The sequence below is a fragment of the Rhinoraja longicauda genome, chromosome 9, assembly GCF_053455715.1.
Source record: "Rhinoraja longicauda isolate Sanriku21f chromosome 9, sRhiLon1.1, whole genome shotgun sequence".
Lineage (NCBI taxonomy): Eukaryota > Metazoa > Chordata > Chondrichthyes > Rajiformes > Arhynchobatidae > Rhinoraja > Rhinoraja longicauda.
This window is the reverse complement of record NC_135961.1, coordinates 56,024,429-56,042,659: the sequence shown is the minus strand read 5'-3', so window position 1 is coordinate 56,042,659 and position 18,231 is coordinate 56,024,429. Positions and strand designations below refer to the sequence as shown.

Genomic DNA, 18,231 nt, shown 5'->3' with positions numbered 1-18,231 from the left:
TGCTACGATACTTTCACTAATTGCAGCCACCATATGGAGCCCCAGCAAAACAATGGCAGGGTTCCTTGCAAAGGTTTGTCACCTTTCAAATTAAAATCAGAGGAAAGAAGTCCCCTTGATTTCAACTAGCTCCCAATAAATGCCTGCAAATGTGACCATCCCTTTTTTTTTGATGAGGGGAGGGGCAGAGGGAAGAAGAAATGAAGGGAGAGAAAGGAGGGGAGAATAGGCGATGTCACAGTGATGATTCTGAAAAACTTAATTCAGAGAGCGAACATGTGCACTCTTCGTAATGTGAATGGAACAAAATCTCAAATGTAGGTATCTGCAGTGAGAAACATGTTAATAAGATATAGTAAGTCCAACATTACTATGGAGTGAGGGAAGAGCAATTTGGGATGGTACATTATAAGTTATAAGAATCATGAGATGTTTGTGGAATTAGAAAACACATTGCACACTTGTATTGCATCAAAGCCTTAATTATTAAGTTTCCAGCAGAGAACATTTCCACATAGTCCAAAAACAAGCTCCAGCAGCATAAAGATTTGATCTAGTCAATTCAGCACCCAACCAAAACCTGGGGCTGGTTTCCCAATAATTGTACTAAGAGAACGGCATTGGGCGGCACGGTAGCGCAGCGGCAGAGTTGCTGCCTTACAGCACTTGCAGCGCCCAAGACGCGGGTTCAATCCCAACTACGGGTGCTGTCCGAGATCTTTGGTTTCCTCCCACACTCAGGTTTGTAGGTTCATTGGCTCGGTGTAGTGTGAATTGTCCCAAGTGTGTGTAGGATCGTGTAAAACATCGTGTAAAACATGTGTGGGGGTCATTGGTCGGAGCAGACTTGGTGAGCCCAAGGGCCTGTTTCCGCGCTGTATCTCTAAAAGAACAAGGCTGGCAATATCTACGTTAAAACTATGTTTCTATGTTTCTAAAACTCATCGCAGGTGATCCTACAGAGGAAGGTGGAGGCAGTGACGGGAGTTCATTATAGACAATAGGTGCAGGAGGAGGCCATTCGGCCCTTCGAGCCAGCACCGCCATTCAATGTGATCATGGCTGATCATTATACCAGATCATGACAGTTGCCAACAGCACTTTAAATCCTTCACGTTTACACTACTTGTGCAACTACTGCCCATCATCCACCCTTCACCCTACCATATACCGCTTCCCTTCCTGTAGTTGTGGACGGTTACCAGATCACGTCTCCAACCCTCATTCAAGTGGGCATCGATCACACAGAGATCGGAAAAAACGTTCTCCCAATCCTCATAGCTCCTGATTATCAAGCACATCAGTTCCAGAAGTCCCACCACTGTTCTGAAATGTTGCCATGACCCTGTCAGTAACCTCCTACAGCCCTACAATCAGCAGGCCTCTCTTCCTCGATTTATGGCCTGACTATTCATGCTTAACATTTAATTGGCTGCCAATGGCATTACAAGCTGTGAAGTAGCAGGTTGGAAATGTCTCAGTTAATACCCCTTTAATATTGATAAGGAGAATGATCCCACAATGACATTTGTATAAGGGTATATGACCGATAAGCTAATCAACAACCAGCCTGGGAGGAAGTGAGACCAATGACCGTAGTTTCACTTTTAATCAGCAATTAGTTAAATACCTTGACAATGCTCTGCAGATCTTGAACATAGGTCCGTTCTGTCTCCAGGATTTCCTGCACCACCCTATCCACGTAAAGGAGCTTGGGACTTCCAGATGCCGCCCCTGGAGAAGTTGCGCGGTTCTTTTGGATTCCCCTGGAGTCGAGTCTCTTAATCCCACAGACTGCCGGCCTCTTCTCCACCACCTCCCCAGGATTCCCACACCCCGCCTTGCTCCTTCCGTGCGGCTCCTCCGCGGACAACTGCCGCGTCGGGATCAACTCCAACCGGATGGCTCCGGCTTCCTTCTCTTGGCCTGCGAGGCCCAAGTGACTGTTGGAGACCAGAGTCACTCCACTGCTTAAGGAGCAGCGGCTATCCCTGGAGGAGGCCGAGGACGACGTGGAGCTGTAGCTGACTGGGCGGTCGCGATCATACGAATCCATGCTCCTCATTCCAAAGTAGCGTCGATTCTCTCTGGGTCCAGTCAAGGCTGCTCTGTGGGAGGGAGTATCTCGAACAGGTGGTAGGATATCTGGGAACTCATGGTACTCATCTGCAAGAGGAGAGAAAGAAAAAAAAGCCATGACGTTTGCAGAATAATTGGACGTCAACTACCATTATTCAGAAGATATGGAAGGAAAATGTCAAGTATGTATAATTTAATCCAAACAGGTTAGTGTGTACTTAACGATCGTCCAACAAATCATGCTCGAGGCAATTTCAATTATGTTGTTTCTAATAAAACCAAGAGCTTTTGTGGCAGATGTACAATTTCAAACAATCAATGGAAGAGCTCTTACATCAAGTCAGGCAGATGTGTAGAGTGGGTGATCCACCTCAGTCTCCTCCTGGAGTTGCCCATCATCACAGAAGTTGGTCTTCACAGACAAACTGATTCAGTTCATCAGGAGATATCAAAGACTACTGGATGCAACAAAGTTACGAGTCCAGAAAACATCCCAGCTATAGTAACTGAAGAACCATCTGTACCTCTCGCTGGGCTGCTCCAACACAATTACAACAATGGAATCTCCCTGACAAAGTACAAAATTGCCCAGATACACTTTGCTCACAAAAAATAAGACAAATCCAATTTGTTTAATTATCACCCCATCTATTCCCACTCACAGTGGTGGAAGCCATCTTCATCATTACTTCTACTAAGTGACAACCAATGCCCGTTTTGGATTTTATCAGGATCACTTTGCTCTTGTTTCCAACAAGGCCTTGGTTCAACACGGTGTGGAAAACTTAATCTCAGACATGGAGAAAGTTCCAGATCAAGAACATTTGACCAGATGTGGCATCAAGGAGCCCTTGTAAAATTGACGTTCGAAGGGAACAACAAGCCAATGTTTGGTGTCGTACTCAGCAAATGAAGTAGGCCATGCCTGATGCAACTACACCTAGGATTTGGATGATGGTAATGAAGGACCCGCAAATCATAATGGCGTACAACGTTCAGGCATGGACTGGTAAGTGCCATGTAACATACATTCCGTAAGTGTCAGGCAACGATCATCGCCAATTAACATAGCAAGTTCCTGACCACAACCACTGAATACAAACTCAGCTGGACCTGTACTTGACCATGTAGAAACAAGGAACTGCAAATGCTGGAAGGGTCTCCACCCAAAACCTCAACTATCCATGTTCACCGGAGATGCTGCCTGACCTGCTGAGCTATCCCTTTATATGACCATTATGGCTGCAAAGCAGGTCAGGGGCAGGGAGCCCTGCTACAAGCGGCTCACCTCCTGACACGCCAAAAACCTTTCCCCAATCTACAAAGTCAGGAGCGTGAAGGAATACTCTCCATTAATCTGGATGAGTACAGCACCAACAATTCACAATGGCTTAAACCCCACCTAAAAAGGACCTCCTCCAAAGTTGCACGCCATTGTGATTTGCAAGTCCTTCATCACCACCATTCAAATCCTAACCAAAATTTAACCACTTACTCAATTGTAGACTTTCCCAGAAAGACTGCAACAGGTCACCATCACATTCAAGGAGGATTAGGAATGATTAAATACGTTGCCTTACCAGCAACATACAGATCACAAGATTTTTTTTTTAAATTAGTAAAGAAACCAGAGGAGCAAAATGTGGTTTTCCTAATTAAAATTATACTTAAACAGCATATTGTTTCCCAGAAAATCTGGGGCTTTTTTTGATTGAAAGATACAGCATAGAAACGGGCCCTACGGCCCACTGAGTCCACATCGACCATTGATAATCTATTCACATGTGTCCTACGTTATCCTACTTTTGCATCCACTCCCTACACACCAAGGGAAATTTACAGAGGCCAGTTAACCCACAAACCTGCATCTTTAGGTTGTATATATGTCGTATCGAATTCAAGCAATGGGGAAAGAATAGCAATGAGACAAATCGCTGCTCATCTTTTTAAAGTTAGCTAAAGGGCCAAACCACCTTCGCTGGTGTGGCAAAACTCTAACCTTCCACTTGGGATCAGCTGTAGGAGTTCATTTTGTGCCTCCTTTGGATTACCAATTTTTCCACAGCATCATGACAAGGCAATAAGGTGCTTTGGACCAAGTCCTTTGGGACAATTTGCTGCTCTCAAAAGGCTTTAACTCCCTGATTAATTATGGTTGTCCCCTAGTACTTTAAGCCATGACCATTATCTACTCATACACCACCATCAGCCAGTGGTGGCCAGCTACTGAACTACAATGGGCTTTGTATCCCGATCCAATTTCGCGCACGCAGCTGAAGCCCGTTGATGCTTCATATCCAGATTGTACAAAAGAATGCAAGAAACCCTGGTATCTGCTCCTTCAATAAAAAAACCCACTGCTGCTCTTTTACGCAAGGACAAGATTCCTAAACTGATCCCACATTCTTCAGATAGTTCCTCTGTCCCTCCCTTACCCCTCCCCCTTCCCAATTCTCCCACTGTCTTCCTGTCTCCCACTACATCCTATCTCTGTCCCGCCCCTTCCCCTGACATCAGTCTGAAGGGTCTCGACCCGAAACATCACCCATTCCTTCTCTCCTGAGATGCTGCCTGACCCGCTGAGTTACTCCAGCATTTTGAGATACCTTCGATTTGAACCAGCATCTGCAGTTATTTTCCTCCACATTCTTCAATGTCATTCACTCATTCAATCTCTGGCTCAAACCTACTCAATGACAAAGCTTCCACGGCACCCTTGGCCTAGAAAATTCTGCAGATTCACTACTCTGTGGATGCAAACTGATCCTTACCTCAGTCCCGAACAGCTAGTCACTTGCTTTTAGACACTGGCCCCTAGTTCACCCCTGTCAAGAACTAACTGGTTCTTGAACCAATCTGCACAATCCTAATCCTATCTCAGCAACAGAACACTGTGGACCATTTGTGTAAGAAGGAACTGCAGATGCTGGTTTAAACCAAAGATAGACACAAAAAGCTGGAGTATCCCGGCGGGCCAGGCAGCATCTCTGGAGAGAAGGAATGGGTGACGTTTTGGGTCGAGACCCTTCTTCAGGTCTTCGGGTCGAGACCATTTGTTCAATTGTCATCGACTTTCTGTTCTAATTGTGTTTTTCTCTGATGTCTTGTTTCTTTGACACAGTCAAACCACAGTCAGACCTTTTCATGGTCTTGCAGAATTTGTGTGTAATTTATGTATAATTTACGTGTTGTCTGGGTCTATGTGCCTGTGATACTGCTGCATGATTTTCATTGTACCTGTACCTCACCATACCTGTGCATATGACAACAAACTTGACTTGAAAATATCATTCCAACCTTAACGTCACACCCTGTAAGAAATTACAGTATTTCAATTGTATCACCTTACGTCATTGTAAGTTCAACAATACAGGCCTTGTCTCTTTGTGCCACAGCAAGTTACACACAGCACAGAAACAGCCTCGTCCATGACGACCAAAACTCCCCATCAAGGTTAGCTCCATTTGTCCACATCTGGTCCATATGCTTCTAAACCTTTCCTGAACACAATCTCTCACACGAAAAAACATGCCGACTATCCCTCATCAACCCACGCCTTCCCAATTGCATAGATACCTTACCCCTCAGATTCCTCTCCAAATGTCCTACCATAGATGTCAGGCTTACTGATCTATAGTCTCCTCACTGAATGAAGAAGCTAGTGCAAGAGTCAATCTGGTCAATCTTTGTTGCACTGTCATAAACCTATCTTTCCATAGTTCAGGAGAAAAGAACATTATGGAAGGATGGGAGATCAGATATGAAAGAAGTGGTAATAGCATTCCCATTTGCATCTACTGCACTTGGCTTACTAGATGGTGGTTGTTGTGAGCTTTCAAGGTTCTGTCGAAGTTAGTGAGTCACTGCAGCATTGAGTTTAGTTTAGGGATACAGTGCCAGCTCAGCTGCCAAACTTCAACAGCTTAACTGCTCGTCTTGTCACCAGTGCAACTGACTGCAGATTGGATCATTGAATGTGACTTGAAAATGCCTGGCAATTTCTCCCACCCTCCCGACCTCAGAGGGTTGCTTGCTGCAGTTTTCAGATCACAAGTGGTGGATTAATGGAATAAGTCACCAGAGGAGGTGGCAGAGGCAGGTATAATTACAACGTACACTAATCATTCGGATAAGTACATGGATAGGAAACGCATATGGAATTAGTTTAGATAGCTATATTAGTCAGCATGATTGCTTTGGGGGTTGAGGGCCCATGTCCATGCTGCACAATTCTACAAAATTACTGACTCACCTGATTTCAGCTAACTAAATGCACACCATGGATTGAACCTGGTGTGACCTGGTAAATCGGTGGATAAACTGGAAGGCTTTATTCTTATAGGGATTACAAGAATAGAAAACTATTTTGTAAAGAAAGCTCCACTGTTCCAGTTACTTAAGATCAGCCAGAAGTCACTTGCTCCTACTCACTTGGATCTATTGTTCCAACAAGTTAGATTTTACCCGACAGTGATTGGCACAGACCTCCATATATCAAAAGTATTTATTCACAAAATGCTGGAGTAACTCAGCAGGTCAGGCAGCATCTCGGGAGAGAAGGAATGGGCGACGTTTCGGGTCGAGACCCTTCTTCAGACTGATGTCAGGGGGGCGGGACAAAGGAAGGATATAGGAAGATAGAGGGAGATCTGGGAAGGGAGAGGGGAAGTGAGGGACAGAGGAACTATCTAAATATTCAATGCAATATCCTGAACCTTTCTTCTTATCAATGCATTACCATTCACCTCGACAACTTCAGGAGGTAGCAATTTTTCAACATTCACTCGTCTCCAAGTTCTCCCGATTTCGCGCTGATTCATTCACAACCACTGAATGCATGACACAGTCCTCAAGCAATTTCCATGGGGTGTTTACACATTCTCTGTGAAGCCATGAGTTTCTCCTGGATATTCCAGTTCCCTCCCGGAACCCCAAAAACATCTTGTTGGTAGTTGACTGGATTACAGTAAATTGCCTGAATTGGGTGGCGGGCAGAGTTGATGAACAAGCAAGAGAAAATATGTTACGGGGAAGTGGCGAATGGGACTGATGAGACTTCTGAGAGCTTGCATGCTTCTAATGGGCCACATGGCTTCCAGCTATGTCACAAGGTAGAAAAAATAAATTATACTTATGATTCCTAGTTTGGTTGCTATCCAAGTGGAAGCACGGAAATGTTTGCCTGATTAAAATCCTTGCATCATTTTGAAGCCATCTAGAAATAAGGCAGATGCTCTGATAAAAGTAAAAAGGCCCAGATTGTTCTGTGTCTCCAGATGGCAGGACACCACAGTGTCATCTTTGCACATATTTCTTGTAAATTCTCAACTGACTCATTATTTTTATAATATGGAGAAGTGAGACACATTAACTGCAGATTAGTCATCCAAAACCTGAGACAGAGCATTAAATGAACCATTAAATGTTCTCTCCATCCTCTTGTGGTTGTTATTTACAGTATATTAGGGGGGCGTATATTCGGGGCGGCATGGTGGCACAACGGTAGGGTTGCTGCCTTACAGCGCCAGGGACCCAGGATCGATCGTGACCACGGGCACTGTCTGTACGGAGTTTGGGTGTTCTCCCCGTGACCTGTGTGGATTTTCTATGGGTGCTCCGGTTCCCTCCCACACTCCAAAGACGTACAGGTTAGAGGAATACTTTATTGTCACGTGACAAGGCACAGTGAAATTCTTAGCTTGCATACCCAAGGTTTGCAAATAGTCACCACCTAGAGCGCTGACAATTTTCAATGTCCCTAGTGTGTGTAGGATAGTGTTAGTGTGCAGCGATCGCTGGTCGGTGCAGACTCGGTGGAACGAAGGACCTGTTTCCGCGCTGTATCTCTAAAATAAACTAAATGTTCCTCCTAATCTGAGGAAAGACGTTCTAGCCTTAGAGGGAGTACAGAGAAGGTTCACCAGATTGATCCCTGGGATGGCAGGACTTTCATATGAAGAAAGACTGGATAGACTAGGCTTATACTCGCTGGAATTTAGAAGACTGAGGGGGGATCTTACTGAAACATATAAAATTCTTAAGGGGTTGGAGAGGCTAGATGCGGGAAGATTGTTCCCGATGTTGGGGAAGTCCAGAACCAGGGGTCACAGCTTAAGGATAAGGGGAAAGCCTTTTAGGGCCGAGATGAGAAAACATTTCTTCACACAGAGAGTGGTGAGTCTGTGGAATTCTCTGCCACAGAAGGTAGTTGAGGCCAGTTCATTGGCTATATTTAAGAGGGAGTTAGATGTGGCCCTTGTGGCTAAAGGGATCAGGGGGTATGGAGAGAAGGCAGGTACAGGTTACTGAGCTGGATGATCAGCCATGATCATATTGAATGGCGGTGCAGGCTCGAAGGGCCGAATGGCCTACTCCTGCACCTATTTTCTATGTTTTTATGTTGCAGCAACTCACCAACTTCAACAAAACCTTGAAAGCTCACAACCATCACCATCTAGTAAGCCAAGAGCAGCAGATATAAATGGGAATGCCATTACCACTTCTTTCATAACTGATCTACCACCCTTCCAAGTATGGAAGTATGAACAGTATTAATTCCTCAATGTTGCAAGAGCAGTTAGAAATTGGTAAGTATGATGTTGTGGGAATTACAGAGACATGGCTGCAAGAGGATCAGATCTGGGAACTGAATATTCAGGGTTATACGTCCTATCGAAAAGACAGACGGGTGGAGCAGAGGGGGTGGGGTAGCTCAGTTGGTAAGGAATGAAATTCAGTCCGTTGCGAGGGGTGACACAGAATCAGAAGATGTAGAGTCATTGTGGATAGAACTGAGAAATTGTAAGGACAAAAAGACCCTAATGGGAGTTATCTACAGCCCCCCAAACAGTAGCATGGAGATAGGGTGCAAATTGCACCAGGAATTAAAATTAGCATGTAACAAAGGTAATGCTACGGTGGTTACGGGAGATATCAACATGCAGGTAGACTGGGAAAATCAGGTTGGTACTGGACCCCAAGAGAGGGAGTTTGTAGAGTGCCTCCGAGATGAATTCTTCGAGCAGCTTTTACTGGAGCCTACCAGGGAGAAGGCAATTCTGGATTTAGTGTTGTGTAATGAACCGGATTTGATAAGGGATCTCAAGGTAAAGGAACCATTAGGAAGTCGTGACCATAGTATGATAAGCTTTAATCTGCAATTTGAGAGAGAGAAGGTAAAATCAGAAGTGTCAGTATTGCAGTTGAACAAAGGGGACTATGGAGGCATGAGGGAGGAGCTGCCAAAGTTGACTGGAAAGATACCCTAGCAGGGATGATGGTGGAACAGCAATGGCAGGTATTTCTAGGAATAATCTAGAAGATGCAGGATCATTTCATTCCAAAGAGGAAGAAAGATTCTAAGGGGTGTAAGAAGCGACCATGGCTGAAAAGGGAAGTCAAGGACAGTATAAAAATAAAAGAGAAGACGCATAACATAGCAAAGAGTTTGTACGTTCTCCCCGTGACCTGCGTGGGTTTTCTCCGAGATCTTCGGTTTCCTCCCACACTCCAAAGACGTACAGATATGTAGGTTAATTGACTGGGTAAATGTAAAAATTGTCCTTAGTGTTTGTAGGATAGTGTTAATGTGCGGGGATCGCTGGGCGGCGCGGACTCGGTGGGCCGAAGGGCCTGTTTCCGCGCTGTATCTCTAAATCTAAAATCTAATTAAGCATTAAAGAGAAAACACTCCAATCAATGGAATCGTACATTGCACAAAGGATGATATTTGGGTAAATCTTCACATTCCGCAAGCAATGCCCCAGGACCAACTATCTCTATTTGCTTCAATAACCTCCCTTCCCCCACAAGGCCAGACGTGGTAGAATATTCCATTCTAATTGCAACTCAGCAAATGAAGTAACTCATGCCTGCAAGCAGCAAAGCCTAGATCGCAAGCAGCAAAGCCTAGATAGCAAACAAGCATGGGCTGAAATGGCAAGTTATAGTCACATCACAAAAATGCCAGGCAACAAACAATTTAGCAAGAGAATCTAACCTTAGCCTTGAACTTCAATTGGAATAATGAGGGAAATAGATAAACTAAATGAAGTCTTTTCCCCCCACCACAGTAGGTGAATCAAGTACTAGAAGGGATAGGCTTAAGGTGAGATGGGAAATATTTAATAGGAACCGGAGGAGCATCCTTTTCACTCAGAGGGTGATCATTGCCAAGGGCACTCCATCAGCATCCTTGGAGTTACCACTGACTAGGAACTCAACTGGACGAGCTACAAAACCGACAGCATTTCCCACCTTCCACAAGGCAAGTCAGGAGCATGGTAAAATACACTCTGCTGTCCTGGGTATGTGCAGTACCAACGACACAGGAAACTCAACATTATCCAAGAGAAAGCAGCCCTTGAACAGCACCTCATCCTCCATCTTATTCATCCCCTCCACCGTAAGCACGTAATGGCTGTGATGCACACCATCAACCAAAGGCACCACATTGCTCACCCAAACTACTCCTTCAGCACTTCCCAAACCCACAACCACCTAGAAGGTCAAGGGCAGCAGTCACATGCAAAGACCACAACCAGCTGGTTTCCTTCCAAGTCGTGCACCATTCTAATTTACTGATGTTTTAATCCCTGGGTCTGAATCATGGAACTCCCTTCTCAATAGAGCCGTGGGAGAATCTTCACCAGAAGGACTGCAGAATACCACGGAGGCAGCGGAGAAAGCCTCGAGATGGCTCTGGATCAGGAGAGGAGGTCCATGGGGAGGAGCGAATGCCACATGAACACAAGTCGTGGTCTGATCAACCACGGCTGGGTCGCCCAGGCGAGGGTGTCTGATGTTGAAAGACCCGAAACACCCAATGACCCCAGGTTACATCACTGATGATGTGCTGAGGAGCATCAAGAAATGTATTTATCAATCAGCAGTTTAAGGAAGCAGATCAATGGCACGTTAGGGAACTTGGAGTTAAAACAATACAAGTCCACCCAGGTTACAAACACCTGACTTACATAAGGCCCATACAAGCTAACGAACATTTGGGAGACCGACGGAATGGATTTGCTGGTTGTTGCAGACGTCTTCTGCTGTGTGGAAACTCAGTTCTCAGCATTATCTGAATGATTGAGGTAAATGCCCTGGTTTAACTATCCAGTATCCTTGACTGGCCAATATTTTTACTTAAATATATTGCCAGGCGACAACATTTCTGACTTGCGAACTGCTCGGGTAATAAATCTGGGATAGGAACCTGGGGCGGATCAGTAAAATAATGGCCTTGCTAGTAAGAAATGAAATGCATCTGAGAAATGAAATGCATTGAACACAAGATCCTCAAGTGTCGAAATCCTTTGATGCAAAGGGCATCTTTAATTCCCAAGGAGCAATGCTTATTAAAACACAGCTGCGTTGCATCGGCCCTTACATCTAAACACATTGCCACCTTTATTTGGATCTGCAACCCGTCAGCATTGAAAATTCAATGGGCGTATGTTATGAGAAAGATCTGGACGTGTTAAGACTTTGCTTTTCCAATTCACAGAGGCAAATGTGGATCAGGAGGCAAACAAATGGCAGCTGCTATGTGAGACAGGAATAGTTTATTCCAGCATTTCAACCTCATGCAGCAGATTAGAGCCATGTCTGGGTTGAGCCACTGAGGCATGCAGCATGGAAACAGGTCCTTCAGCTTAACTCATCCATGCTGACCAAGAAGCTCCATCTAAGCTAGAACCATTTGACCCATATCACTCTCAACTTTTCCTATCCATGTACATGTCCAAATGTCTTTTAAATGTTGTCTCAACTACAGTTTCTGGCAGCTCAATCCATATACCCCTCACCCTCTGAGTGAAAAAGATGCCCCTCAGTTTCGTATTAAATATTTCCAGTCTCACTTTAAAACTATGCCCTCGAGTTCTTGATTCGCCTACTCTGGAAAAAAGACTGTGCATTTACCTTATCTATTCCCTTCATGGTTTTATACACCTCCATAGATCACCCCTCAGCCCCCTTTGCTCCATGGAATAAAATCCTATCCTGCTCAACACCTCTCTAAAGCTCAGACCCTTGAGTCCTGGCAACAATCTTGTAAATCTTCTCTGCACTCTTTCCAGCTCAATAACATCTTTTCTACAGCAAAGTGTCCAAAACTGAACACAACACCTGACATAACATCCTGACTTCTATGTAGAAACAAAGAACTGCAGATGATGGTTTACACCATATTCCAGTCTGAAGAAGGGTCCCGACACGAAACGTCACCCATCCTTTTTCTCCAGAGATGCTGCCTGACCTGCTGAGTTTATCCAGCACTTTGTGTTTATCCCAACTTCTATACTTAATGCTGAAGGCCAATGTACTGAAAACCTCAACCACCCTCTCTACCTGTGATGCCACTTTCAGGGAACTATGCACCTGTACTCCGGAATCCCTCAACACTCCCCAGTTCACTCTGAAGGTCCTGCCCTGGTTTCAATTCCCAAAATGCAACATTTCACACTTATCTGAAATAGACGTTAAACCTATGACCTCTTGTCTTTGATTCGTCTACTCTGGGCAAGAGACTCTGCATCTACCCTATCTATTCTTTGCATGATTTTATACACCTCTATAAGATCGCCCCTCAAACTCCTGCACTCAAAGGAATAGAGTCCCAGCCTACTCAACCTCTCCCAATAGTTCAGACCCTCTGGTCCTGACAATATCCTCTTAAATCTTCTCTGTACCCTTTCCAACTTGACAACATTTTTCCTATAACATGGTGCCCAGAACAGAACACAATACTCTAAATGCGGCCTCACCAACATCTTATACAACTGCAACATGACCTCCCAACTTATATATGTCTTAAAAATATCCATTGACTTGGCTTCCACAGTGTTCTGTGACAAAGAATTCCACAGATTCACCACCCACAGACTAAAGTAATTCTTCCTCTTCTCCTTTCTAAAGGTACATCCTTTTATTCTGAGACTATGGCCTCTGGTCCAAGACTCTCCCACTAGTGGAAACATCCTCTCCGCACCCATTCTATCCAGGCCTTTCACTATTCATTAAGTTTCAATGATGTCCCCCCTCATCCTTCCAAAACTGTAGTGAGTACAGGCCCAGTGCCGCTGATGCTGCCTGACCTGCTGAGTTGCTCCAGCACTTTGTGTTTAACTTTGATCAAATGAGATGCAAGTCACTATAGCAACAAGTATTCTTGCAACACATCTGTCTGTCAAGTCCAGTCACCCACATTGTGACTTGAACTCAATCTTCCAACTTGCATTTGAATGGCATTGTGTAGGACGAAACTTCAGATGCTGGTTTAAACCGAAGATAGACCATCAGGAATGGGTGATGTTTCAGGTTGAGACCCTTTTTCAGACATTATGGCATTACTGGGCCAAGGTAGTGGCTAGTTTTTAATCCTGAAATAGAAAGTGTCTTTTAAAAAAACAGGCAGACTTTTGGAAACTGCACTCCCAGTTTTTTTTAAAACAAAAAAAACTGATTTACCAGATAAATCATTGCACTGTCATTGTCAGCTGCCACCAGTAGCAGAATTGCCCGATGCCAAATGACACATTTCCTAATGAGACTATGTACAAAAGCTCTCTTCACATTAGAAACGGTGTACAGATACAGAAGAGCATTATTTTCCAGACTCCTCCAAAGTAACAGTTTCTATATTCCCCAAAAAACTACAGGCTTTCAAAACCGATTGACAAAGAAATATTCTACAGATCCTAAGCAGTGCCCTGGAGAGCAACATACCAATCTGGAGGTCTGACATTTGCCTTCAACACCCGACCTCCTATTGTGAAGGAAAGGTAGCTGCTCAGCCTTTTAACCTCCCTCCAGCTGATCGGACCACTTTTCACTCTCGCCTGCGTAGTTTGACAATGATTCGAGGCGCTCTATTCCTGAAAGTGCACTCAGGTAGAAAGCCTGCCCGAGGCCTTATTTTTCAGTCATCGGTAACAAGGCAAAGGCATTGTTAATTGATTTGGGCATGTGAATAGTAGTCCCCCTAACCCTGACCCCCCCTCCCTCCCACCCACCCATTCCTTGCAACAGTTATTTTGGAGAAATATTCAGGTGTATTGAGTAAAATGAAACAGATTTAGGTTTAGCTTTAATTTTATAATTGTCATGCGCACTGAGGCACGGTGAAACCATTTATTTTGCATGCTATCCAATCATGTGAAGAGTCAAGAGAGCGTTTTATTGTCATTTGTCCCATACAGAACAATGACATTCTTACTTACAGCAGCACAACAGAACATGGAAACATAGTCTAAATGTTTATACATATTAAATCAGATAAGACTATACATAAATACATCAAGCCGAAACCAAGTTCTATAGAACGAGCAAAAGGGAAGATACAGAGTGCAGAATATAGACAATAGTTGCAGGAGGAGGCCATTCGGCCCTTCGAGCCAGCACCGCCATTCAATGTGATCATGGCTGATCATTCTCAATCAGTACCCCGTTCCTGCCTTCTCCCCATACCCCCTTGACTCCGCTATCCTTAAGAGCTCTATCTAGCTCTCTCTTGAATGTATTCACAGAATTGGCCTCCACTGCCTTCTGAGGCAGAGAATTCCACAGATTCACAACTTTCTGACTGAAAAAGTTTTTCCTCATCTCAGTTCTAAATGGCCTACCCCTTATTCTTAAACTGTGGCCCCTTGTTCTGGACTCCCCCAACATTGGGAACATGTTTCCTGCCTCTAACGTGTCCAACCCCATAATAATCTTATACGTTTCGATAAGATCTCCTCTCATCCTTCTAAATGCCAGTGTATACAAGCCTAGTCGCTCCAGTCTTTGAACATATGACAGTCCCGCCATTCCGGGAATTAACCTAGTAAACCTGCGCTGCACGCCCTCAATAGCAAGTTCTATATAGTTTTTAGTACGGTAATGCACTAGTTCCATAGACAAAGTCCAATGAGGAGGTGGTGAATCAGACACTGCCTCAGCACTGGACCGTTCAAAAGACTGATAACAGAGGGGAAGCTGTTACTGAGTCTGGTGGTACGAGTGGATTCTGCTTGTAGCAGAGTCAGAGAACATCGGATGATTGGGAACGGAATAATAAATTGGAATGCACTGCCGAGAAGGATGTGGCAGGCGAGCGAGTGGCAGGAGTTTCAATAGAAACTTCAATAGAAACCTCCTTTTAAGAGGTGGCTTGGGAAAATAATGTGAGATTTTGTTTTAAAACAGCATTGTGAGGAAAGTGCAGGAAATGGAGTCCCCTTGAACAGAGGCTGAGAAGTCTCCGGCTGTGCCGTCCCGTTTAGACTGTTAAGACATGCTCACAACCAAAGAACTGCGACAGCAATAATGGTAATCGAGTCAGAGGCAGTCAGTCTCTTGTGATGCCCTTGCCTAAATCGACCACCTGTCACGAAAGCTGACGTCTCCTCACACCATCTACGCCTTCAGTTTATCGAAAGAAGCAACGCAACTTGTGGGGAGAAGACACAACATTGAAGAACCCCCTCGCGGACAATGGCATCTGTTGACCAAAGCTCTCCCCCCATCTGTCTCTCCCCCCCCTCTGTCTCTCCCCCCCTCTGTCTCTCCCCCCTCTGTCTCTCCCCCCCCCCTGTCTCTCCCCCCCCCTCTGTCTCTCCCCCCCCCCTCTGTCTCTCCCCCCCTCTGTCTCTCCCCCCCTCTGTCTCTCCCCCCCCCTCTGTCTCTCCCCCCTCTGTCTCTCCCCCCCTCTGTCTCTCCCCCCCTCTGTCTCTCCCCCCTCTGTCTCTCCCCCCCCTCTGTCTCTCCCCCCCCTCTGTCTCTCCTCCCCCCTCTGTCTCTCCCCCCCCCCCCCCCTCTGTCTCTCCCCCCCCCCCCTCTGTCTCTCCCCCCCTCTGTCTCTCGCACTCATCCCACGTGGTGCTTCCACACAATGAGCAGCCGGCGCCGGGGATCACCCAAACAAAAAGCAACACCTCGTCGGGTCTGGAAGCTTTTGTTCAACGGTCCCACCAGGACTCGGGGGGAGTGGAGTGGAGGAGGGAGGGAAGGAGGGAGAGAGAGAGAGAGGGAGGGAGGGAGGGAAGGAGGGAGGGCTGGGAGGGAAGGAAGGAGGGAGGAAGAGAGGGAGGGAGAGAGAGAGGGAGGGAGAGAGGGAGGGAGGGAGGAAGAGAGAGAGAGAGAGAGAGAGAGAGAGGGAGGGAGGGAGGGAGGGGAAAAAGCACCAGCACCAAAGGCTGGCCTCAAGAGCAGCGATGTAGCCGTTGCCACTGGCGACGGGGGACTGCGGATGTTTGGGACGGGACGAAGTTCACGGAGTGGAGTGGCACCGACACAGTGGCAGCTACAACTCCAGCTAACTAACTAACGCACAGCGGTGAGGGTAAATCAGAGAGCACCATTCCCCACCCCCTCACCTCGCCCAGAGGAGGGGAAAAGGGCAAAGTTAAGTCAACTTGGAAAGGAGAACAGAATCTGAAACTGTTGATTGTCATTTGCAAAATAATTTAAGGGGGGAAGTTTGCTTTTCGGTTGGTACAAATAACGAGTGTCTTCTCTCCACGATGTAAAGGAGTAAAAGGGATCGACGCCAGATTTGCACGTCCTCTCTCCCCCCCCCCCCGATGCTTTTGGGGACGGGGAGAGGGCCGATGCAACCCCATTTAGACATGCCCGTTGTGACTCATCTCCTCACCTCAATATCGATTCACCTCCCGGCTCGGGGCACAAAGTGCTGGAGTAACTCAGCGGGTCAGGCAGCATCTGCAGAGAACGTGAATCGGTGGCGCTTTGGGGTCGTCGTGTTCATGTCCATGTCCCCCAGAGATGCTGCCTGACAAAATGCGTAGGATGGAACTGCAGAGATGCTGGTTTACACCGAAGATTGACACTTTACACCGAAGATAGACACACAAAAAAAACCTCGAGTAACTCAGCGGGTCAGGCAGCATCTCCGGAGAAAAGGAATTAGGTAACGTTTCGCTCCCCTGCAGGACCTATACATCAGGAGGTGCAGATCCAGAGCAAGTAAGATCATGTGGGACCCCTGCCACCCCAGTAACGGACTGTTCCAGATGCTACGGTCAGGCAAACGCCTCCGCTGTCACGCTGTGAAAACGGAGAGGATGAGATGGAGTTTCTTCCCACAGGCCATCAGGACTGTCAACTTTTATAACTCCAGAGACTAAATTTTGTTTACACTATAGTAACTTTATTAACTTTATTTATATGCTGTAACTGTAATTCTTTTTTGTGCACAATCCGCAGGCATTGCCACTTTCATTTCACTGCACATCGTGTATGTGTATGTGACAAATAAACTTGACTTGACTTGGGTCGAGACCCTTCTTCGAACTGAGATTCAGGGGAGAGGGAAACTAGAGGTATGAAAAGGTACAGAACAAATCGGAGCCGGCACTGGTGGCCAAGGAGCCTACAATGGTTTTTATTCACAAAATGCTGGAGTAACTCAGCAGGTCAGGCAGCATCTCAGGAGAGAAGGAATGGGTGACGTTTCGGGTCGAGACCATCAGTCTGAAGAAGGGTCTCGACCCGAAACGTCACCCATTCCTTCTTCCCAGAGATGCTGCCTGTCCCGCTGAGTTACTCCAGCATTTTGTGTCTGACCTTCGATTTAAACCAGCATCTGCAGTTCTTTCCTACACGATGCTTTATTGTTGGCTGTTGGGGAGGTGAGAAGGAAAGGATACAAATAGTGAAACTAACAGGACGACTAGGGTGGGTGGGTGGGTGGGGGAGGGACGGAGTGAGAGAGAGGGAGGATGCAAGGGTTATTTGAAATGAGAGAAATCAATATCATACCACTGGGTTGTAAGCTGCCCAAGAGAAAAATGAGATGCTGTTCCTCCAATTTGCAATGTGGTCTCACTCTGACAGTGGAGGAGGTCCAGGACAGAGAGGTCAGTATGGGAATGAGAAGTTAAAATGTTTGGAAACCAGAAGATCGTGATGGCCAAGGCAGACTGACCCCATTGAGTTACTCCAGCATTCTGTGTCCTTTTGTGTAAGCCAGCATCTGCAATTACTTCATTCTACTCTTTCTTGATTCACCTCTTGCCTTCCACTCTAACACTTCTGATCTCTATTCTGGTGGATAGCTTGTTCAAAGGAAGTTGACATACACATTCCCTCTGCACCCCCAGTACCCCCGACATGGTGGCACAGCGGTAGAGTTGCTGCCTTACAGCGAAT

General features: G+C 45.9%; 1 protein-coding gene across 5 annotated transcripts in view; it reads right to left on the bottom strand.

The window, feature by feature from the left end:
* Window positions 1-18,231, bottom strand: part of LOC144596773 (pleckstrin homology domain-containing family G member 1) — a 181,164-nt gene that overhangs the window by 57,933 nt on the left and 105,000 nt on the right. For all 5 annotated transcript variants that reach the window (XM_078405545.1, XM_078405543.1, XM_078405544.1 and 2 more), the window contains one exon: window positions 1,631-2,166. In XM_078405545.1, coding sequence (XP_078261671.1) covers window positions 1,631-2,166 — 536 coding nt within the window. The remainder of the gene's footprint in view (window positions 1-1,630; window positions 2,167-18,231) is intronic.